The 25,864-nt window shown below is 39.3% G+C and overlaps 1 protein-coding gene across 3 annotated transcripts; it reads left to right on the plus strand.

Annotated features, from left to right (window-relative positions):
* The first annotated feature begins 236 nt into the window (after nt 1-236).
* isoQC (iso Glutaminyl cyclase) lies at nt 237-22,510 on the plus strand. 3 transcript variants are annotated; one of them, XM_083125508.1, is made up of 6 exons: nt 237-427; nt 3,430-3,573; nt 9,201-9,473; nt 17,312-17,473; nt 19,104-19,335; nt 22,070-22,510. In XM_083125508.1, exons 1-6 carry the CDS (start codon nt 302-304, stop codon nt 22,219-22,221), a joined length of 1,089 nt encoding a protein of 362 aa, XP_082981634.1. In that variant the 5' UTR covers nt 237-301; the 3' UTR covers nt 22,222-22,510. The 3 variants fall into 3 exon arrangements, with proteins under 3 accessions (XP_082981634.1, XP_082981632.1, XP_082981633.1); XM_083125506.1 differs by lacking the exon at nt 237-427 and adding an exon at nt 555-951; XM_083125507.1 differs by lacking the exon at nt 237-427 and adding an exon at nt 557-951 and having other exon boundaries at nt 9,204-9,473.
* Nucleotides 22,511-25,864: the final 3,354 nt, after the last annotated feature.

The raw sequence follows: 25,864 nt of genomic DNA on the forward strand, positions 1-25,864 counted from the left end.
ACTTTACCTTTTTTGTTTCATAAATATTCTTGGAACGTCTTGAAGTCTGAAGACCGACTCGAAAACGACATAATATATTCGTAAAATTTCGACGTCGATGTCCTATCGAGAGTAATTTCTATTTCTTTCGCTGCTGCATTATTCATAAGGAGCCAGAAATAGCTCAGCTGTTTCTCCGGAACTCGAAAAGGTGAAGGCGGATTTCCCACTCCAGTTCGACAGCATCAAGGAAAGTGTGGGTGGCCCGTGTATTGGATTTTGTACCTTTACATGACGTCACTAGGTCGCCAAAGTGAAGCAAATGGTTTTGGCACGCAAACGAAGATGTGTCCGGAAGCGAACATATTGTGCAAAACGAACTCGTTCTGAATGTAAACAGACCCATATTGCCTGTACGAAGAAAACAAGAAGAAAGCAGGGAAGGAGGGTACAAGATATTTGATTATTTTGATTAGTTATTAAGGGCATTCTTCCACAATAAACATTGCATTGATAGACAATAGGTCTCTGCTTTAAGGTCGAAATTCCCGTACCAAGTATTCTTTGGAAATGATGAGAAAAGTGGGTAGGTAGCCAGACAGGAGTAAAGAGCTATCAGGAAGTGAATAGTATATAATACCTTAGCGCAGCATTTGCGCTTCACGTCACATTAGGTCATGAAGAGGCGAAGGTGACGTGTATATAATTTAGAATTCAAGAACAACAACTGTAAAGTACCTTGCTCCGGGCGGTATAAAAAGTTATGTATGTATGTCACAACGTTTTCTCTGGGTTCTTGTTGCGGGAGTAGCGCTACTACCTGCGTTTCTGCTACAACCAACGTGGATTGCAGCAATCATGAATTTATTTCGCGAGTTGTTTGAATTTTTGTTTTTGTTACCTACTGTATTAATCGGATTGCATTCCCCACACGCTAGTGCTCAAACATCGGAATTACTGAAACAGCATAGGGTAAGTTAACTAACATAAATAAATGTAGAAGTTTTTAGCTTTCGAAATATTTCCATGAATTGTTAGTTTATTTATTCATTGTTATTTGAATGGAAACTTTAAAAACGGAGATACTTTTCCGTACAATGTCCTGAATGTTAATGAAATCTAAAGCAATTGAATGCAAATGGTCCACTTTGGAACCTGGAAATAAACTTATTATGTGTCACGTAATTGTTAGTAACAGGTAGATTGTTGAACAAAGGCTTGATGATAAATTTGATACTGCACTTCCACTTATTAATACTCTGGAGTGAGGCAGCCACTGATGCATTTTGTGAAACGGCCCAAGTTCCTTTTGTGTTTTTGTGAATTCATCACGATACGAATGCCATATTGGTACTAGTTTACTATCCTTCGGAGAGATTTCTTCATTTCTACAGAAGAAACTACAGTAAATGTTTACTATCCTTCGGACACCTGTGGGGCTATGCGTCAATGGTTCGTGGGGCTATGCGAGAATGGTGTGTGGGGGCTACGAATATTTTTTTCGAAACCAATTTTTAACTATTGTAACCTATACGTGACCCTACCTAACCTAACCTTACCGGAAATGGTTCATGGGGCTATGTACGAAATCTGTCCGAAGGATAGTAAACAAGTACCGAAAGGACTTACCTTAATAAGTGACTATAGCACCCAAAAGTACTTTTCCACAACAGCAGCTATAATTGTACGGGAGCGAATGTAGAATATAGAAAATATCTCCAATTTCGTTATTATTTGGTGTACTATCTAAATTTGGCCTTCTAATCAAGAATCTGTTGTTAAAATGCGGGAGTCACGTGTGGAAATCGTGAAAATGCTGATGTAAGTTGAATTTTTTTTTTTTAAAGCTGTATCGCATTGTTTTACGAACACAATTTGAACTAAGTTTGCTTAACCTAACCTTACCTTACCGGAAATGGTTCATGGGCTATCCACGAATGATTCGTGGGGCTATCCGTCAGTGGTTTGTGTGGCTACCAGTGCATGGTTCGTGCGGCTACCCGTTCATAATGTAATGATCAGAAGGCCAAAATTAGTTAATCTATCAAATATTAACGAAATTCAAGATACTTTCTTACCCTAACCTTACCGTAAAAGTTTCGTGGCGATATCGGTTAAATCTTTTCCCAATGAGCACATATTGTAAGAAAGGTATAATTTAACAATACAGGGAATTTATCCAATTCGTTTGAAATTTGGGATACTTACTAATTTGGGCCTCGTAATCACGAATCTGCACTTAAAATTTGGCGCTTATTTGGGAGCAGGTGAATCCAGCCAATTTCTAACATGCCTTTAACAGGGACTCTATAGAGGGAGCCGGAGCATAGCGGAGTGGAGGCGGGGCCGCATTAGCGGTTGGGGGTGCTAGGTCAATTACCCCATGGGCGGAGCCCGGAATCGGTGGGAAATTTGGAAATCGAGGGTGTAGAAATAAGAACTTAATTTAGATTATTTTGCTATTTCGACGTGTGAGCGCCAAATTTTAACTGCAGATTTGTGATTAGGGGGTCAAAATTAGTGAGTATGCTGAATTTCAAACAAAATGGAGTAATTCCCGGTATTGTAAAATCTCTCCAACACTGTTGCCAAACCTAGCTCTAATCAAAGTCCGAATTCCACATGCTCTCCTACCTAACGAAGCAACAACTAATGCTCTGCAAGTAACGAAGGAACAGTGTGGCAATGCTGTAGACAGTGCAACGAATGCCGGACGTCACTTGTTCATATCATCAAACATTGTTGTTATGTTTATGTATGGAGAATGATTGCGGTAATGAAGAACGTAATTTTGCAACATATAATTTTTACAGTTTTTACACGTGACCCCCAAATCTTAACTCCAGATATGTTACCAGGACTGCATATTAGTGAGTATAAGAAGAAGTAAAGGAATTGGAGACATTCTCTATATTCTACATTCATACCATTTTACGTAGTTAGATTTGGTACTGGTAGTTATTTTCGGTGTGTTCTTTCGCTATTTTAGTGTACATACAAACTGTTTTTACTAACAGAAAGCGGCAAAAGTTCTCCGAAATTGCAGGTTTTAACTTAAGTGGGCCATTCTTTTGTATCAAATATCCCCGTTATTTCTGCTTTCCTTAAGCTGGAACCACTTATGCATTACGTAAAGCATTGAAATCTGCCGATTAAAAAAAAATTGACGTAATTCTCGAGGGGGTACAGTGGTTAAACTGCCCCCTAACAGAGATCGTAAACCATTCTTTAATTTAGATGACAAATGGACTCTTAAGTAGCAAAATATTAATGACTTATTTTCTTGTAGTTTACGGTTGTTACAAGCATAAGAAAACAGTTTTTCGTTGTGACGTTTCAGGAGAACACACGCTCCCTTCAAAATCAAATTACTAATAGTTATCAAAGTTAAATGTTTATTGTGTGGAATAAATGTAAATTATTTTGAATTTCATATTTTTGTTTTTTCAGACCAATCATCAAGGCCAATCTTTGTCAGATGAGCAAGTAGCCAGCATCTCTAATCTATCCAATCGAGATGGGTTTGAAGATGTCTTGGACAGGATACTAATACCTCGGGTCGTTGGAACAGAAAATCATGAAAAAGTTAAACAGGTACACCTTTATTTTTTTTTCTTTGTTAAAATGTTATATCATAGATATGGTCTATGAAATGATGTGTAACATTGACGTGTTGTGTATCACTTATAAAAATGTAAAATTATCTCCGGGTTAGGCAGAGTTTATAAGAATGTAAAACTTTTATGCATGTGTCCCATTTTAAACCTAACCTCATATTATTTTATTGCTTTGAATATGGCAAAGAATTTTGGAACAATCCCAAAACAAATACAAGATAAGAAAGAAGCTTCATGAAATTAGTTTTGGTACTAATCTGATATTCCAGACAGATTTCTTCATTTTTACAGAAGAAACTACTTACGGTAATAAGTTCTGTAGCATTGTCTAACATCTGGAAGGTGTTTTGTGTGATGTGGGAATGTTTCATAGCGGAAATTCAACCATTGACGCATAGCCCCACGAACCATTCATACATAGCCCCACGAACCATTTCCGGTAAGGTTAGGTTAGGTAGGGTCACGTATAGGTTACAATAGTTAAAAATTGGTTTCGAAAAATATTCATAGCCCCACACACCATTCTCGCATAGCCCCACGAACCATTGACACATAGCCCCGCAAACCATTTGCGGAAACGTACGTTCTTCAGTTACAAAAACACTTTTTTTTTTTTTTTTAAAAAAAATTGCAATTACTTTGATCAAAAAAACTTGAATACACATTAAAGAATGTTCCGCGAAGCAATAGGTAAGTACAAATGTCAAAAATTGACAAAACGAGGAAGTTATAGGTGTCCGGGGAATATCAGATTTTTACCAAATATTTTAAGGCATGAAGATTTTTAGAATTTGTCAAAGATATTTTACTCATATCTCCTATATTACCCATAGTGCACTTGCTTAAGTGTCATAGATTACAATAATGTTTTTTTATTGCATTTCATGATTTGACAGATTTTGTCGTTCCTGTATTTTTTATTGCAAGTACTATATTTTTCGAACCACAAGTTGTACTTTTGCCAGACCCTGTGGCCGAGTGGTTCGCACATTGCACTGCGACGCCAAGGGTCCCGGGTTCGAATCCTGCTCGGGCTTGGTTGTTTGTGAATGTCCATTCATCAATTTCATCACTCATCCCCATCTTCGCAAATTAGCCAAGAGGCACAAAATGCAAAGTAAAATTAACTAAATCAATCAACAAGATGTACTCTTGAATTTTGAAATGAAGATTTAGAATGAAATGCACACACACACACACACACACACACACATACAGTTAGAAAATTTTCAAATTAAGTTCTAACAAATTTTAAGGAAACAGAGTTTGCTTGTGGAAATTTCCCTTACCTTTTTTTTTAAAAAAAATAATAATTTATAGGGTATGTATTTTTAATGTTTGTGTGTTTTCTGCATCATGTGTATTATTAATTGAGAATAATAAAACTTGCCATTATAAATTGTTTCACTGTTGGTAGCCAAATTTGAAAATTGTCAACGATATGGTAGATTTGACCATATATTAGAATGTATTGCATAGTTATTTATGCTATTACCGGTTGAGCCTTCTTTATATATAATGGATAAAAGAAAGGAGGGCCAATAGGGCTAAATAAAAAGCAAAGAAGGAGAAAGGATACACTCACCAGACAGTGAAAAAATTTGAATTTTCATTGCATCTTCAGAGTAAGAAGAGAAGACTGAACCGGATGTTGGAGACCTGCAGAGTTGCCAGATCTCGATCGAAGCAGAAGTAGTGCGTAAAACTGAAAAAAACACTGTTTTGTCACCAGGCTCGTCAACAACTGTGAGTGGGTGGGTGCAGTGGGGTGGGTTGGGGAGGGGGTGGGATAAGGTGGGGAAGTTACTGGGTGGCCTTGTTCAGTCCAGGTGGAGTGGTTGCACTCATGGCTGATGTATAAGCCCTCTCCCATCTTTTGCGAACAGAGGTGTTAGGTTAGGTTAGGTGTTATCAGGTTGGGGTAGAAGATGGATAATCGCTACCTGGAAGCAGTCGTTGAAAGGGAAATTGTGGTGGTTGGTCGCCGTCTGCACCTGGAGGGTGTGTGAGGTAATGAGAATAGGGCAGGTTTAGCACCTAGGGTGGTTGCATTTATACGCAGGGGGATGTTGGTTGTGTGGTGAAGGAGTGTTGTGGACGACGATGTTTTGGAGGTTCGGGGGGCATTTGAAAGCCATTCTGGGCTTGTCGGGAAATATGTTTTTGGTTTCAGGATCATTGTGGAGAATTGGGAGAAGAGAGTGTAGTGTGTGCCTGATTTTGTTGAGGTGGGGATGATATTGGGTGATGAGTGCAGGTTTCTTGGTGGTAGTGGTGTGTGAAACAGCTCGCGATATTTGTTTGATGACCAGGGTGGAGGGGTATCCTGGATTGACCAGGGCAGAGGAAGTTATAATTCTGGTGAGTGAAGTGTTACGGCGCTGTCCCCTGAGGGCCAGGGAGAATGGAATGGCTTTTTTGGTATGGAACGGGTGGGAGCTGGAGAAGTGTAAGTATTGCATGTGGTTGGTGTGTTTTATGTGGGTAGAGGTTTTCAGATGTCCTCCCTCGATGTGCACGTCCACATCCAAGTAGGTGATCTGGTTGGGGTAGTGGGTCCAGGTGAACTTTATGGAACTGAAGTGATTAAGTTGGTCCAGGAAAGCTGATAAGGAAGGTTCTCCATGTGTCCAGAGCATGAAGATGTCGTCGATGAAGCTGAACCAGAGGAGGGGTTTGAGGGATTGGGTGTCCAGTAACTCATGCTCAAGTTTGCCCATGAGAAGGTTTGTGTGGGATGAGGCCATTCTGGTACCCATGACTGTACCTTGGATCTGTAGCAAATGTTTGTTTTCAAAGGTGAAATTGTTACATGTGAGGACAAGGTGGGTCAGGAAGTTGGTACTGGGGTTATTAGGTTTGGGTCTGCTATTGAGGTAGAATTCTATGGAGCGGAGGCCATACCAAAATGAATATCCATTACGCTTCTTTTTCACTTTCACTCAAAATGTTACACTTCTTGAATTGAAGATACGAGAAGCAGTTTTCCCTGCTCACAACATTCAGTAGAGGGTATTTACCCTTGTAACCTCACGTTTGATGGAAACTGAATTCCATTAGCTATGACGGATCTTTTGACGATAAGACAGTAAAATTTTGGACAGTATTTTTGAAGAAAAATGCGCATCTTATGGTTTGAAATATCCAGTAGAAAGTACATTATTGCAGAAATGCGATGATTAGAACACTACATTTTATAAGTAGCTTCGCTACAGCTACGGCTACTCTTCCAAAATGTAGCTTCGCTACAGCTACATTTACTAGAAAGTAGCTCGCTATGCTATTCCTGTTCGATACTCGCTACTTTTGCGCTACTTCTGTATTAAAAACTTAAAACAACCCTATGGCTATTCAAAAGAAGCCCTAGTATGATAGTTGTACATACAGAAAAATAGATTCTGTTATTTATTGCCATGATTCCCTTCATTCTATGTATAATTTTTATAGCAGTGTTACTTCAGTTACATATTTTTACTAAAGTGTTTGAGAATAAAGTACCTTTGTAAGTGGCATATCAATTCAAAAAACTAGGTCTTACACGTATCCATGTTGTTCTTATTGTCATATCAAAAACATTTATGTAACAGACTTCTTTTTAAAATTAATTGGAAGAATATCACATGCTTCAAATGGTATAAATGAGAAACAGGTGGAGCAATGCTTTACGTAAGTTTTTATGTTGGAAATGCTTCCCCGAAGAAACAGTGGAAATTGTAATTGACACATTGTCTTCAAAGGGCCCAGGTTCAATACCCGGCGGAGGGCACATGGTGGTTCGTATCAGTCTCGATCAGCTGATCTGTGCATAAAGTGGACTCAAAACAAATACTAGGAAAGACGCTTAGTTGGGATCCTCCTGCTCCTACATTCCCCACTCTTGCTCATCATTCTTCCTCATTCTCACAATTAGCCAAAAGTGGCAGAAAACGGGCATAGATAAGAACATAAGTAAATAAACAATGCATCCTCATTGCCATGATTAAAAAATGTTACAGAAAAGGGACGCAAACGTAGGAAAAATACATAAATTTGAAAACTGTGTATTTTAACAAAAGAAAATTGTCATTTCTGCAGGAAAGTCAATAACTCGTACATTCTTTTACAATATGATAAAATATATTGAGGAAACTGATGTGCAAACCCGTGTGTTCTAAACATATTGCAATTTTAAAATTCGCGAACAGGCACTATAACGAAAATAATTGTAATTTCAGAAACATTATCATTCTTGTAACAATAATTTCTTGCTGGTGTGATCCTATACACTGACGATGATCAATGCTGTTAACGTACTGAACCATTGATTGCTGGCAGTATTGCTTTGTCAGATTAGTAGAAAATGAATCGCTCGTTTTTGCACTGTAAGTTTTGTTTTACACAGTAATTATCGATATTTTGCTGTTACCCCATCGATATCCACAGGATTTGTTCCAGGGGTGGCACAAACGTGGCATTCTTTCCTGGCGGTGTATCAAATGAGGCATGATTCTCCACAAAATAGTGATGCAGATAAAAGAAATGGCTATTAGCCAGAATATATTCATATATGCCAGTTAGTTATCTGGATATTACAATTATTCAGATGCTAATGAAATAAATTACGCAGATATTTATAACCTGTGATCTAAAGATATTTATAATTTAGATTATCTGTATTTCCATGTAATGGACTTTGTCTTTTTGAGTCTCTTGCAAAAGTAAGCAATATTATCGTTTATTTTTGACGCCGTTGCCACTTTCAAAAATTTCCTCAAAATGCTGAGAAAAATGTAGCTGTAGTGAAATTTTCGCTACAACTACAGGAATTTTGTATCTTTGCTACAGCTACAACTACAATTTTAAAAATGTAGTGCTGCGATAGCTATCGCTACAAATTTTGTAGCTAGCTACAGTAGCGACACTACAAGTAGCATACTACTTTCGACCACTGCAGAATTGTTAGTTAATGTTAAACCAATACTGTTACGTGTGTTCTGTATGAATTAAAATTTATTCAGAATCGTTATAAACATTAGAAGAAAATTGTTGTAAATATTGCATCGCAACTAAAGGAAAGCAGACCTGTGATGGTCTGGTTGGTAGGATGCCTAACTGCCACCGGGAGCCCCAGGTTCAATTCCTGGGGTGGGTGATCTAAGGTTGGAAGTTTTCCGACCTTGTCTCAGCATATAACGGCTCCAGGGCTCACCCAGCCTTAAATCAATAGGTAACTCCAGGGTACGCATCCAGAGCATGGTCCTGATCACATCAACTCGCAGCGAACTTTATCTTACCATACCTAAAGGAAATCGGTATGTGTGGAAAAGATTTGAGTGATCTTTCCCTGGATAGGGACAGGTGAAAGGTTTATGTTCCGCTAGCCATAAACCTTTGGGTTTAAGAATACTAGAGAGTTTGTTAGTTTTTATATTACTTTGCAACCAAACTACATCAATCTACAAGAGTGTTTGTTACTTAATAGTATGTTTACATTTTGCTGTGAGGTAATCAAATTGTTGATTCCACTATTAACCTTTTGAAATAAAACAATCCCAAATATCTTTGAATTTCAGCATACCTGTGGTGTTAAATTATGAAGTTATTTCTATTTCCTCTGTGTATTAGCAGTATATAGCAGATGCGATGAGCAACTTGCATTGGGATGTGGAGCAAGATGAATTTGAAGACAACACACCGTATGGCCGATTGAAATTTACCAATGTCATTGCTACGTTGAATCCAAAAGCAAGCAGATTCCTTGTCTTAGCCTGCCACTATGACTCAAAGTTGATGCGGGAAGGCACGTTCGTCGGGGCAACTGACTCTGCTGTTCCATGCGCAATGATGATTAACCTTGCGCAAGTCATGCAGAAAGAATTGGATTCAATACGGGATAAGGTATGTTTGATATGCTCTGATTTCTGCAGGTAACTGTGGATGCGTTGTTGCTTATACAGGTTGATTCACTCGCTCTCGGCCGATGATTTTCACTTATAAAGATCAAACTGTTGGTCATAATGTTATGAAATTTGCTACCGACATACCTTAGTGTATGAGAAGCACGGTGACATCATTGGAGAAGGTGCCATGGTCTTTCTAAGTACTGTCCCAGAATACCTGGCTTTGGGCTGCTGGGAATCCTTACACTATGCACCAAACACCTCTCCATCATGAAAAAATGAAGTGTGTTTAGTGGATTTCTTCGTATGGGGCATGCTAAAACAGGGTGTCGGCCAGTCAAAAAAGTCAAGAAATCAACAGGTAGGTTTACATTTTATTCCAATTTGTTTGTGAGGAATTACATTCTTGTATGCATGAAGTTTTGTAAAAATATTAAAGTAATGTGACCAATTTCCATCCAGGATGAAGTATGAAGCATTAATTTTTCATGCATTATAAATTTCATTGTTCGAATACAATCTAAGTTGTCATCTTAACCGGTCTTCTCGTAGGGAATTTTCATTGAATTAAAATATGTATTTTCTTAATTTCCAAGTATACCTAATTAGGGGGCGATTTGTTAAGAAATATGAAAAATAGGTCAAGAAAAGTCGGAAGAATTTCGGATTTGTTATTTTGGTAGACACCCTGTGAAAGGAAATGTCTATCACAACAAGCCACAGACTATCATGGAGCTGCAAGACAGCATTTGGCGGGAAATTGATGCTGTGACTCACGATGTGTTGGTGGCTACCTTCTGTAACATATAGAGGCATGGGCAGACATGCATTGATGCTATAGTGGAATCACAAGCAAAAAAACCTGCACAGACCCACGACTCTGTGCACTGTACTCCTGCGTGGATGGAAGGGGGGGGGGTGGGGGGAGAGCATGCTTCCTTATGGCCTGAGCTGAAGGGAAAGGTTCGTTTCCTTGTGGTCGCTCTATAATGGCTACCACTTCCAACACTCCTTGTGACATTACCATGCTTCTCATACACCAAAGTATGTCATTACATTATGACCAATTGATTTTTATGAGGAAAATGTAAGGGAAATAGCAAGTGAAACACACTGTAACTGTTGTAACAATTGCTAGGCATTTTCTTCCTTAAATCTCATTACACTCCATATTTTTTTTATTTGTTGGCTTGTTAAAAAATGTGCTTACTTCCTTGCCAACACAACTTTTGCTGTCTCTGTGGTTAAGTACATTATAAGGTCTACCCATAATTTTGTTACTGAAGCTTCCAGAATAGTCTCTCAACATACAATTCCCCCTTCCTAAAGACACTCTCACAACATATAACCCCTTATATCTGACACTACTATCACACAGTTCCTGTAACGTGCAGGAATGTGTCTATATGTATTCTTTGAACCAAAAAAAGCTACGGGGAAGTGAAAGCGGAGGAACCGATATTCCTTGGAAAAGATGTTCTGGTCTTTTTAGGTAAAAAGGTAAAAGGTAAAGTGCTCCCCTGTGCACAGCACCACGCCATGAAGGCGTATAGGGGGTGTGGGGGTAACGCCCCATACTTTCTTGATCCGGTCGTGAGTGGGGGTGATGTGATCAGCATCACGCCCCTGACCGCCTTTACCCCCCAGGGTTTCCCCCAGGTACCCATGTTATTCGACGCTGGGTGGGCGCCGGGGCCGCTTCCATCGTTAGAAAAGTTCCCGGATTTGAACCGGCCGGGGATCGAACCCGGGACCTTGAGCATGGTAGTCAGACGCGTTACCGACTGAGCCACCGCGGCCACGGTCTTTTTAGGTACCAGAACATAACCTTCGAATGTATGCGGGTGGAGGCTGGCATCTTCTGAGGGTCCCCCCCTGTTTCGTTTGTTACTGAAGGTAATGTTACGGTTCAAATCAGCAGGGGGTTTCTTTGTTCCCTCCAAAAATTGGTGACTAACTTTCAGTGAAAAGGTCTCGGTAAAGCCAGGGGATTCTTTTATACTCTAGGATTGAGTACTGAAAATGCATTCCACATTTTTTTCTCAACTGATGTCTTTTTGGGGAATATTTCACATCGAAATGCCATTTTATTGTCAGCAATGTTGAATAAACTTGATTTGTTTGATAACAGGGTCATTCCACAGAATTTCATCACAAGGTGGTTGCTCGACCATTTTTGATTTTCTTCATATTTAGTATGTTGAACCCCTTGGAAAAGAGAAGTCAAAAACAGGTTTTAAATTTTTTTATCTGTTGTGGTTTTTAAGTTACAGGGTGTCGAAAATCGCAAAATTGCGCAATTTCACGAAAAATCAGCTTTTGCAAAATATTTAATATCTTCATAACGAATGAAGATATTTTAAAAATTCCAAGTTTATTGGAATCTGCATATCTTGCAGTACTAAAAAAGTTACCTGGCTAAGTTTTGTAATAAAAAGCAACCTATGATCAGTTTATCGGAAATATCAGAACAAATTGTGTAAAATCGCTGAGTTTTGGTTTTTTTTATTATGAAAGGGGGGCAGATAACATGTTAATTTTATTTTTATGTTGTAGTAGTATGTTAGTTAATTATTTTCCTGTAGTTTACGGTTATTACAAGCATAAGAAAACAGTTTTTTCTTTGTGACGTTTCAGGAGAACACACGCTCCTTTCATCAGACATTTATTTTCATTTTGACTAAAGATACAGTTATAACAATGGTTAGTAATTTTTAAACAAAAAGAATCCGTTATATAATGGATGTTGTCAATAAATGTCTGATGAAAGGAGCGTGTGTTCTCCTGAAACGTCACAAAGAAAAAACTGTTTTCTTATGCTTGTAATAACCGTAAACTACAGGAAAATAATTCTATCATGCAAGCAATGCGTACATACAAGAAAAACTATGTTAGTTAATTTACCCTAAAAATAAGCAAGTTGTTAACTGCTCCCCTTTCTGAGATACAAGAGCTTAAATATCGGAAAATTAGCAAAAACCAGGTTTTTGACCCCCCTGTAACTCAAAAGGGGGAGCAGGTAGGATTACCAAATTTTGAAGATGCTTCATATGAGTGAGCATGTTAAAAATCTCAAAATTTGGTGTTGTTATTCAAACTACTTATGGAGATACAGGCATTTTCCTTTATGACATTTCAACGTCAATTCGTTACATTGCTAGAGAAATAAAACTCAAAAAAATTTGTTAAAGTACAAATATTTTTATTTTTTATTCTGCTCTGACACAAAGACAACATATAATATGATGAGTAGGTAGGCTTAGTTGTGTACACAATTGTGATAAGCCATAACTAATGGTAAAAACAATGTATATTTCCTCATTAACAAAGTAGGGGGCTATTATTTCATGGTCTTGCATTTAAGCAACTCTCAATTGCTTCACTCATCTCTGGTTGGATGTTATGTACTCTTCCTGTAGGTGCTGCTACCTCTAATGGTGATAAATCCTTCAAAATGTTTTTTGATTTTACCCACACATAGTCATCCTTGGATAATTTGAAACTTGTACTTGGACCACAAGGATGAAAAAAGTGTACATGGAAGTCCTGTTCATGTTCACATATATCTTTGACGGCTCCCAGCCACCACTTTCCATCATAAATACATGCCACATGGCTGCCTATTTTAACAGACTCAAATAATACACTGGTGTCCAAAATTAAGGTGACAAAGGGAAAAAGTGGGAAAAGTCGCAAATACGTGCATGAAAATGGACAACACTTTCGGGAAATATGCAACACCTCGCAACACTTCTATCGAAACACTCCAGGGAAGGATAGTGCATGACGTCATTGCACAATTGTGGAAAGGGAACAGCTGCGCCGCAGGTGAGCAATTTGCAGACGGCAGAAACCTTGTCAGTAGACAGCTGTAGGTGGGTGAACGAGCATGATGGCTTATCACCAACGTCTGGACGATGCAATGCGATGTCGAGCAATCGATCGAATGGAAGCAGGGCAGTCACAGGCCGACGTGGCAGGGTGGTTGAATGTGTCACGCCAAGTGGTCTCCAGAATGTGGAACCAGTTCCAGAGGACAGGAACCATAACAAGACGACCAGGCCAAGGGAGGCCACGATGGTTAACACCAGGCGATGACCGTTATTTGACAATTACGGCCCGTCGCTATAGAAACAGGACTGCAACTCAGCATTCCCAGGACCTGTATGCTGCGACTGGAGCCTCAATGTCGCGTCAAAATGTGTACAGACGACTCAATGCGGCAGGACTCTTTGCAAGACAACCAGTGGTGTGCATCCCCCTCACCCCCTATCACCGACGCGAGCGATACATGTGGTGTCGCGAACATGGACAATGGACCCAAGAACAGTGGTCACCTGTGCTCTTCACAGATGAATCGCGCTTCAGTCTCCACAGTGACTCGCGGCGAATGTGTGTATGGGGAGAGCCTGGGATGCATTTTCATCGATCTCGCATCGACGAGGTTGACCAATACAACGGTGGTGGCATCATGGTCTGGTGAACGTAAGCCCCTGTATGTGCTAAACCGCGGCACACTCACTGCCCAGACATGCAGGGATGACATTCTGGAACCAATAGTGCGACTTTTCCGAGGGGCTGTTGGCCCAGAATTCTTGTTCATGGACGATAATGCCCATCCACATTGTGCTCAACTTGTGGATGAGTTCCTGGAAGGTGAGGATATTCGACGGATTCCATGGCCTGCACGTTCACCCGACCTAAATCCGATCGAACATGTGTGGGATGCGTTGGGGAGGCAGCTTGCAGCACATCCTATCCCTCCACAAACCCTCAATGAGCTTCGATGTGATCTCTTGGAAGAACGGGATGCCTTGCCCCAGGAACTTATTGACACCATCATGAACAGCATGGGAAACCGTTGTTCGGCATGTATTGCTGTTTGTGGTGACCATATTCCTTATTAAGGGATATGCCCAGGATGGAATTAAATCGTTGTATTCCTTTGTATGAGTTTTGTACCCAATCCAGTAATACAGGTTTTTTTCCTTAAATGCTCTTTCTTTTCTGTTCATTTGGTGCATCCTCGCTCTTCTTTATTGTTTTCTGTCTCCTCTATCACCCACAATCTCGTTCTATACATCATTTTGTTGTTCTCTTGCATTTTTCATTTGTCACCTTAATTTTGGACACAAGTGTACATTGCAACCACAGTCTTCAATAGAAATTCTCTCTTACCAATGGTAAGATTGAATCTCATCCTTAAGGATGCAGGTGAAGTTCTCAGCGAAATCTCCTTGTACTATGCATTCATGTGGTTTAAGATTACTTTTTCTGTCTTTTATGTACTGTGACTGCCTCTCAGCAATATAATGATGCATTCTAAATTTCATAATCTTGTTTATCCGACATAGACAGTAGCTCACAACGTTCAGTTGTGGTCCACTGTTTGTAGTTAACAGGTGAATCAAGCAGTTCATTGTCAACATCTATGGCTTTATGCAGGTACTGGTGGAACAATTCAGTCCCTGGACAATTAGGACAACCACGAAGCATACAGTCTTCATTCTCTATACTGCATTATCTTGTTATTGCTGCTGTTAATGTGAGTCAATGTGTGATATTATTTCTTAAAAATCCATCCTCGAAGGTGTGAACATTATTTTTAGAATATTTCCTGTTTCTTATACCAGGAGGCATATGATGAATTGACGTTGAAATGTAATAACGGAAAATGGCTGTATCTCCATAAGTAGTTTGAATAACAACACCAAATTTTGAGATTTTTAACATGCTCACTCATATGAAGCATCTTCAAAATTTGGTAATCCTACCTGCTCCCCCTTTTGAGTTACAGGGGGGGTCAAAAAGCTGTTTTTTGCTAATTTTCCGATATTTAAGCTCTTGTATCTCAGAAAGGGGAGCAGTTAACAACTTGCTTATTTTTAGGGTAAATTAACTAACATACTACTACAACATAAAAATAAAATTAACATGTTATCTGCCCCCCTTTCATAATAAAAAAAACCAAAACTCAGCGATTTTACACAATTTGTTCTGATACACTGATCATAGGTTGCTTTTTGTTACAAAACTTAGCCAGGTAACGTTTTTAGTACTGCAAGATATGCAGATTCCAATAAACTTGGAATTTTTAAAATATCTTCATTCGTTATGAAGATATTAAATATTTTGCAAAAGCTGATTTTTCGTGAAATTGCGCAATTTTGCAATTTTCGACACCCTGAAACTTAAAAACCATAACAGATAAAAAAAATTTAAAACCTGTTTTTGACTTCTCTTTTCCAAGGGGTTCAACATACCAAATATGAAGAAAATCAAAAATGGTCGAGCAACCATTTTTATTTTTTTGTGATGAAATTCTGTGGAATGACCCAACATTCAACGTTGGAGAGTAGGTTAAATCTTTATAGCTAGGTAAGTAAAGCTCCCAGTGCATGTTGCACTATGCTATGTGGGTACATAGAGGGATGTGGAGGTGAGAGCTAACACATTCTTGATCTCGGCCATATTTGAAAGTGATGTGATCACCACTGTGCTTCATACACCTTTACCCACCCCTCCTCCCCAGATACCCATTTATCAGAAACTGGGTGAACCCCAGAGCTTCTTTATGCAGAGACAAGAGAGAATGTTCTGACTTTCGATCACCCACCCAGATCTCCCATGTGGCAGCCTTACCAACTGATCCAGCACATCTCCCAAAGATGTGGTCTGGAAAGTAATTTAAAAGTACCTTGGAAAGTTGGTGAATTTGGTAGGAACCCTCGTGCATGTCTCTTCATTAAACCTTCTTTGGGCATGCACAGTCTCTAGTTCTGGGTGTCTGGTTTTAACGTCGCCATTTATTAATGATTGTTTTGTCAACATCCTTCCTCTGTCTAACTGAGTTTCTAACCTTCCTCTTTTACACTACGGCTTTCTTTTCAGTGTTAGATCTTCGAGCCACAAGGGGGGGGGGGGGGCTCTCAAAGTACCTAGTTTTTACTGAAAATCCCATTCCATGCCCGACTAACAATGAGTGCCTTTTTGGTTTATTTGTGATTTCTATTGAACTGTGGTATGTGTGCAATAACCAATAACTGAACAGTTAGTGTAATAAGATGGTCATGAAGGAGGAAGAGCGGATGAAACTACTATTTCTGGAAATTCCGAAGGAAAGTGATTCAGTTAATTTTATGTTCTCAACATTGGGTCATATACAGGGTGGTGCAAAAGGAATGCATGTTTTTGGAACAAGTGAAGCATCGTTGATTTTCAAGATACAAACGTTTTATTAACACCAAAACCATTGTTATGAAATGCAGTTTGGATTGGTATACAGTGATGATTTAAGTATGGAAAGATGACGTCCCTGTTGCTGCACACATCCGGAGCCTCTTCTCAAAGTTCAGCATTGCCCTTTCCAACATTTCATCTGGCACAGCTGTAATTCCATCACGAGTGGTAACTTTCAGCTCTTCGACTGAATGAGGTTTTCGACTCGAGGTAACCCCACAGAAAGAAGTCGCGGACAACCAAATCTTGGGAGTGGGGGGCCAAGAAACTGAACCGAGAAATGAGATTACGTGGTGGGGACAGCAACAATGATGTCATCTTTCCGACATCATCTTCCATACTTAAATCATCACCATATACCTATCCAAATTGCATTTCATAATGATGGTTTTGGTGTTAATAGAACGTTTGTATCTCGAAAATCAACAATGCTACACTTATTCCAAAATCATGCATTCTTTTTGTGCCACCCTGTATAAACACCACATGCAGTCGAATCTTGTCAAAGCAAACACAAAGCATATATATGCCGTCCACACTTAAAGGGGTTAAGCAGTGGAATATTGTTACTCTAATTTTTTTTTTACTTTTTCACAGGATGAAGTTAGTTTGAGGTTTATCTTCTTTGATGGTGAAGAGGCATTCCAACGCTGGGGACCAAAGGACTCCATTTATGGGGCCAGGCACCTTGCCAAAAAGTGGCAAGATATGCCATTCCCTGCAAATACCCGTGATGGAACCAACCACCTACATAGAATGGTATGCTTCCTATCTTTCCTATTCTTTGTGTCAGGAACTACTTTTGATGGATTAGATGTTATTTTGCTTTGCATGGAGTTTGCAACACTGTTACCAATACTTATACATATTAAAATTGATCTCAAAGTAGGTATAATCTTTTGTAAGGAACATAAACCTCAAATTTGTGATTATCTCACTTTATAATTGTGTTAATTTGCTGGATAATTAGGAACATCAAGCTTTTGCATTTTGGATAACACCAAACACATTAATTGCTGTCAGTAAAATGCTATATGTGGATATGTTTAGTAGCTAAACACTTTTTTTAAGCATAGTTAGTTGCAAAATAACATGATTTTAGGTTTTTTCATGAATTACGCATATTTTACAATAATTTAGTGCAATTTGCAGTTACATATTGTTAGTCTCATTTTTTGGCACGGCTCCCTGATGGCAGAGTGGTAATGTTGTTATCTTGTAATCAGTGGGTCTCAGGTTTGAAACCTGGTGAAGACACATAGTGGTTTGGATGTCACTGTAAACTGTAGGTCCAGTCCCAATTCGCTTTTCTTTGCATAATGTGGACTTAAAAATAAACTCACTTTTTGGCATAAGCTTTGTTTGCTTTATTTTTATACATTATAATTTTTTTTTACTACATGATTTTGAATTTAGTTTTAGAATACAAGAAGTTATTGGAGTTATGTACCATGTTTATTTTTTGCAGTTGTTTGTTTAAATAAAATTATGGTTGTAAATATACAGTATTTCACCAGACAATCATTGCATATTTTATGCCAATTTTTTTTGCAAAAAAAAAAAAAAAAGAAAAGTGGAGTGCGACTATTATGTGAAGCTTTTTGTTTTTTAAAAAATGTATCAGTATTACTGGTATTTAAAAATAATTTATTACTAAACTGTCCTTGGTGCAAAATTATAATGCACGAAAATTAATAGTAGGAATCAACACACTTTATTTATTCGTAACAGTTAGGTAACACATTAGTTGTTATTGAATTCTGCATTATAATCCAAATATTCCACTTGAGAAAATTTACTGCAGGGTTAATGAAGTACGAATTTACAAAATGTAATCTTCTGTGTCTGAAAATTCTGTGCTACTATCATTGGTTTCATTGTATGACTATTCGATGTGACGATTACACAATGAAAGGTTATAAACCAATCAATTTTTGGACTGAAAAAACAGGGTGTGGTGATTATGTGGTAATTTAATTTTTTTTTTCAGCAAGCTAACTACCCTTTCTCATAGTCATTAAGGGTCCCTCTTTAAACTGTAGGTCCAGTCCCGATTAGCCTTACTGTGCATAAAGTGGACTTAAAACACCAACTCAATCAATCATAGTCATTAAACTTCCAGTGAGGGACAGACTGTCACGTGTTTCTGGTTGAATGTCATGTAGGTAATATGAATCAGATTTGACATTTTTCAAAATTAAACCTTCATGCACCCAATATACGTAGATAGATTATGCTATAAAATTTTCCCCAATTTTAAATTTTCCTGTGTTTCAAGTTTTTCGCTGTGTTCTCCTCAATATTTTGCTCTCACTATTTTATATCTTAGCTTATCTTAGCTGTATTTTTCATTCGACCTAGTGCTGTAAACTAATATTTTTAATTACAGGATATGTTGGTGTTGCTGGATTTGATAGGAACCCCAGATCCATCATTTTACAGTTACTTCTATTCCACTGAGAAGTGGTATTTGAATTTAGTGGTGATTGAAAAACGCCTGTCAGGCCTCAAGCTCCTGGACAAGTATTCCTCATCCGTTGGGAAAAGTGGACAGGCATATTTCAAGGAAAGGTCATCTTATGCAGGCATAGAGGATGATCACATTCCGTTTTTGAAGAGAGGTGAGTGAAATGCACAGATCTCCACATATTTCTTAATTTTCATTTTACATATTTTTATAGTTGAAACAGGCCGTAAGGAGCCGGAAACCAGTCATGTAATTTTATGTGAGCCTAAAAACTCACATGGGACCTCCCCGATGATGCAGTGGTAGCATCGTTGCCTTGTAATCAAAGGGTCCAGGGTTTAATACGTGGTGGAGGCACTGTAAACTGTAGGTCCAGTCTCGATTAGCCTTACTGTGCAGTGGAAAGTGTACTTAAAACACAAACTCAATCAATCAAAAACTCACATGGCAGTTTGTAGCCAACAAAATTTGAAAAATATGCTATGCAATGATTGTGTCCATCTGTTTGTTCCATCTATCCTTCCGTGTCAGCTGTTCGTGTGGTAGGAACTAACAGAATGCCAGAACTAAATTTGGTGGTTTGAAAGTTCTGACAGATGATAGCTCAATGTCGGTCCTTCCAGGTAAGATACCTGCTGCGGTCCCATTGCACAGTAAGTTGTAGTAGGTTGTACCATAATGGTAATGTTGCGATCAAGTCTGGGTTCAATCCGAGGTGGAGACGCATACTGTTTCAGATCCCATGTCAAACTGTAGGTCCAGTCTCGATTAGCATATCTGTGGATAAAGTGCACTCAAAACAGAACTTAACCAGCATGTTGCGCAGTAGTTTGAATTCCATCTTAAACTTTACGTGAAGTCCTTATGATCCTCTAAGAGCCTTAAGAAACAATAGGTCGGTTTATCATAAATTAACTCTCTTGGCCCATGTTTCTGGTGTGGGATGAAATTGGTGTAGGCTGATCTGTTGATATTTCGAAACTACGGCAGGCAGGTAACACCCAGCTCACTGTGACTTTTTATTTGGTCCATCTTAATTCTTATAAAACGTCTGAACTTTATTTTAATGCATTGTCCTTTATCAATGTAAATACAGCCACAACTAATTGCTCAAGTAGTTGCTGGCCCTGCACAGATAGAAAGTCTGGCCATCGCTGCTCTAAACTAATATTTGATGGGAGACAGAAATGGCAGGGGAGGGGGGGGGTGATAGAATTGAGGGTAGGTATGGGGATGTCATCCTTGGCAGCCCTGGCCTGTTTATTACGAATAATGTCTGTAGAGTTTAAATTCCAGTGAATTATCAATTTGCAATATACATATTCTTGACCTGTGTAGGAATTTCAGCAAAGAAATGCAGGCTCGACCAAAATTTGAACCTGAATATCTGGCATTCATTCCATCATAGGCATAACTTGGTGGGGGCAAGGGAGGGCACTTGCCCCCCCCCACCAATTAACTGGTTTATTAAAATTTACAAGTTGGGGGGCCTAAGGAACAAAGTAATAAAGAGTAATATTTGTGATTTCGCGAACGTCAGTTATTTAGCAAATAACCCAGGACGCTGCTTTTATTGGATGGAAAAACTTTTCGAATCTTTTTTCCCCAAACTTAAGCCCCAGGATTGATTCAGCCTCTCTCAAAATTAGGCCCACTTTGATTCTGCCCCCTCAAAATTAGGCCCAGTTTCATTCTGCTCCTCTCAAAATTTGGCCCAGTTTGATTCTGCCCCTCAAAATTAGGCAGTTTCATTCTGCCCCTCTTAAAATTAGGCCGTTTCATTCTGCCCGTCTTAAAATTATGCCCAGTTTGAATCTACCCCTCTCAAAATTAGGCTCCGTTTGAATCTGCCTAAAAAATAGGTCCCAAGTGACGCCCATGCATTAATTGTCATACCTCTACTAACCGATCTAATGAGCTAGCTGTGGTTTTGCCTGTTTTTTTTTTTTTTGCTGTCAATAGTGAAATAAACTGGTGAAACCAATGCCAAGTTGGTAGTGCAATGACGCAGTATGCCAGAGATCCATAAAGTGTGTGGATAAAGTGCACTCAAAACAGAAATTTTCGGCCCCTTTTCAGGCATTGATCCTGATGCCTGTTTTCAGAATAAAATTACCATTACTGAAACGTAGGAATTAAACTTTCTGCACACAAGTGAAAAGATGAAGATATGTTTTACTCTCTTGTGCTTGGAAAAAAATTCAAATATACAAAATTGAAGATGCCTCTTGTCCTTTGTAAAGGATTAAAAAAAATTAAGTACTCTATAACTAGAGGCACATATTTTTGGTAAATAAAAAAAAAAAAAAATTCGGTACAAAAACAGTCAATTTCAGGTTCAAAAGTGGTAAATAAAATAAAATTTCGGTGTTTTACGGGTGAAAAATCATATCAAAAGCAGTATGTAAATATGGGATTTTGGTTTGAAAATTGTGAATATAATCTTAAATTTGATTTAAAAACTGCACTTATTAGACAAAATAAACATAACCCTTTACACAGTTAACAGAATATTAAGTTTATTCCTGTATAAAGGGTCGATTTTTGCTTCTCAAATATTTACAGCAAATTAATCAATTTTCCGTGAATTGCATAACTTGCAGGATAATTGAAATTTCATAAAGTATCGCATCAATAAATAAACAGTAAATGTTGTTTTTAAAAGTCTATTTCGCATTTTGCAGTTCATTACGTGACAAAACAGGCTAGGAAAATGCACCTCACACCTTTCTGAATCATGAAAAATTAACATTACAATGTGTTATTTCATGTTTTCGTCAAAAACTAAATATGCATGCCTCTATTTATAACTGTACATAACTAAGGCTTATGCTAAATGACGATATACGATCCAAAACAGTCATACTTGTTTATTTTATCTATTGCAGGTGTTCCAATCTTACATCTTATACCATATCCTTTCCCACAAGAATGGCACACGCCAAATGATGACAAATCAGCATTAGATTTCACCACCATTGATAACCTGAACAAAATTTTCAGGGTTTTTGTGGCAGAATATCTGCACTTGCAGGTATAATGTGCATGTGTTGTTGTTGGAAAAGAACCATTGTTAGAAACTTTTCTGTGGAGATTGTTTGTTACCTGGTCTTCCTGGTTTTGAATTTTGTTGTAAAGGAATTTTCCTTGGATAGTGTTTTTAACTGATTGTGAGATTCAATCATTCCATTGATTTTAAAATGTAAATATGAGACTATTTTCAACACTTCGGACATGTTTTTTCTTGATTGGTTGTTTTCTCTCTCTGTAAATAAAATGTATGAAGCTGGACTTCAGAGGAGTTGGTACAATAAAGGGAAGAGAAGGATTTCAGTTGTTTAGTGTTCTATACCAATGTGGTGTTCAGTGGCGTGCCCAGGATTTTCAAAAGGGAGGGGTTATGTACAGGGGATGGACAAAAATATGGAAACACCTGGTATAAAACAGGTAGCCATTTCAAACACGATTTGCGTCTGAATGGTAGGTGGCGCTGTGGTCACTGGCACTTCCTGCGATGTATACACCCTGCCAACCTGACAGATGGGCCAGTTACAGTTCAGCAACCGGTCCGTGCAGGTTATCGTGAATCATGTCTGAGCTGACAAGAGTTTCAAAGAGGGCAAATTGTGGGTGCGCGTATGGTGGGAGCTTCCGTGACGAAAGTAGTGGAAATGTTTGGTGTATCAAGAGGCACAGTCTCGAAGATCATGACTGCCTATGAGACTTCCGGAAAAACCGCATCAGCGAAGCACCAGCATGGACACAAGTGTGTGTTGCGTGACAGACAGACGCACATTGGGTAGGATTGTGACCAAGCAGAAGATCACCATGGCTCCAAAAGTCACTGCTGAGCTGAATATAGTGCTTACAAACCCTGTTAGCATCAAAACAGTCAGAAAAGAACTCCACAAGCAGGGTATTCATGGCAGATCTGCAATTCCCAAACCACTCGTGACTGTTGACCATGCTGCTAGATGCAGACAGTGGTGCAACGCCCATAAAAACTGGACAATGGAGCAGTGGAAGACTGTAATCTGGTCGGATGAGTCATCCTTTACATTGTTTCCAATTGCTGGCCAAGTGTACGTGTGGAGAACACCAGCACAAGCGTATGATACAGACTGTCTGTTACCGAGAGTGAAGCATGGCGGTGGTTCAGTGATGATTTGGGCAACCATCTCCTGGTATTCTGCCGGACCCATCATCACCCTGCAAGGACATGTCACTGCCTGGGACTACGTAACCATTTTGAGTGACCAGCTGCATCCCATGGTGCAAACTTTGTTCCCAGATGGTGATGCCGTGTTTCAAGATGACTGAGCCCCTGTTACAGCTCACATCGTCCAGGACTGGTTTGATGAGCACGAAGATGAAGTGTCACATCTGCCATGGCCTCCACAATCGCCAGACCTCAATATTATTGAGCCCCTGTGGTCAGTTTTGGAGACCAAGGTGTGAGAGCCCGCTACCCACCACCATCGTCTCTACAATAACTTGCAGCTGCTTTGGAGGAAGAATGGTACAACATCCCTTTGAGAACCATACGCGACTTGTCTTTGTTCATTCCACGTCGACTGCAGGCCGTTCTGCACACCAAAGGTGGTCCTACTCAATATTAATAAATGTAATGTGCATTTCTGCAGGTGTTTCCATATTTTTGTCCATCCTCTGTATACTTTTTCTTGGTAGTCTGCCCTCATTTTGTCATTTTTTCCTACCTTTGACATTCTTTTTTTTTTAGTAATACTAGGCCAAAAGGGGGGGGGGGGTGTTAACTCCACTGGTTTTGTTAATACCATCTAGTATGTGGAACCACCAGCAAAAACACCTGCGCAGACCCTCAACTCCTGTGAACCTTACTCCGGCGAGGAGGAGAGAGGAGCATGCTTCCTTATGGCCAGAGCTGAAAGGATCTAGGGGAAGGTGTGCGAACGACTTTAACCGAAGGTTCTTTTGTTTGTTGTCACTCTCTACGGTAGAGAGCTGCATCAAGAGCTTTTTGCTCGAGCATCTCGTAGTTGTCACGGAGGACACTAGATCGTGTACGGAATTGACAGCTTCTTCGCTCGAGCGAATAATGCTTGAACGGGCAAAACGATCGGTGTATGCTCGATGCCCAGTAGTCCACGTCAAACTGTAATTTATCTGTTATAGTGGGGCCTCAAATATGGATCGTGAAGTGAAGGATGCAGTGAAATTGAAGCTTAAGGGAACATAATCATCTCCATGTAAAAATTTGCATTAGTCTATCTTACCAATACATAGTGATATATGAAAATGAAATAGATGATTAGGGGCTGAAACTACCAGGATGGATTTTTACACATATATTTCTACGATTATTGTCACTTTGAAATTATATTTGATACTATATACTCGACCGTAGGAGACTCGAACAAATGTGATCAAGCGAAAATGGCTTCATGCAGTACTCTGATACCAACACAATAAATACTTTTACTGTAATTATAACATGGCTGTGTGAGGTCACAAGTGTAAAGACAGATTCTAAGAAAAAGAACCATCAAGAAATGACTTCGGAAAAATAAAATTTTGGTTTAACAGTAAAATTTTGTGCATGGAATTGTACACTGAACTAAAGTAAAGGAGATGTAGCTAAAGGAATAAGAAAGACTTGGTACAATGTTTGGTGTAGGGGACCTTTCAGACTGAAGTGACAACATGGGGTACCATGCCTAAGTGACAACCAATAGGACTACAAGCTGCAGACACCAGAGTGGGCACCTTTTCCTGCAGAGAGGGCCCCATTGCACAGGTGCAACCAATGCAAGTTTGAATTTATTTCTGAAGATTTGTTTCCAAATGACAAATTCTTCTTCTCACTTCAATTTGGAAGTTTCTTAACACCTTCCCTGTGAAAGTTTTTTACAAAATGGTTTCCCGTTCTGTGTATTTCTTTTCTGAGTGTTCGTAGTAATATTTTTTAAGTACAAGGTAACCAAAAAAGTTCTTGCTGTTTTTGACGTCCCATTAATCTTGCGCTCACAGAGAGGACACGAAATGACGCACGTGCCTGCCAAGCGATCGGGAGTTAGTCTGACCATCGACTGTCAGTAATACAGGCACATTGCGCACACACAGCAGTCATAGCTCGTCCAGTGTCGAAGAGAAATGGAGGTATCGAAGCAGCTTGTTCGCGTGTGTTTGTTGTATGACTTTAAAGTGGGCCTGTCAGCTGCCGCATCAAGTTGTCGCATTTGCCGGGCATTTGGGGAGAATGCCGTGAACGAACGCACTGCCAGGCAGTGGTTCCAGAAATTCCGTTCGTGGAGATGTGAGCCTTTCAGATGAACCTCGCAGTGGACGACCACATGTGTTGGATGACGAGGCCCTGAAAGCAGCCATCGAGGAGGACAGTGGTCTAACGTGTGATGAAATTGCAGAAAGGTTCCATGTATCCGCTGAAACAGTCTGACTGCACCTGCATGGGATAGGGAAGTCATACAAGTAAGCAAGTGGGTAACCCACACATTGTCGGCAGCCAACAAGGAACAACGAGTGACAGCCTGTTTGTCCTTGCTCACTCGACACCTGAACATACCCATATTTGATCGCTTGCTCACTGGTGACGAAAAGTAGGTCCTCTATGACACTCCCAAGCATACGGGATATTGGTTGTCGCCACGTGACCCTGTTCCTCACACCTCAAGACCACCTCTGCA

The sequence above is a fragment of the Lepisma saccharinum genome, chromosome 7 (assembly GCF_977018435.1).
Source record: "Lepisma saccharinum chromosome 7, izLepSacc3.1, whole genome shotgun sequence".
Lineage (NCBI taxonomy): Eukaryota > Metazoa > Arthropoda > Insecta > Zygentoma > Lepismatidae > Lepisma > Lepisma saccharinum.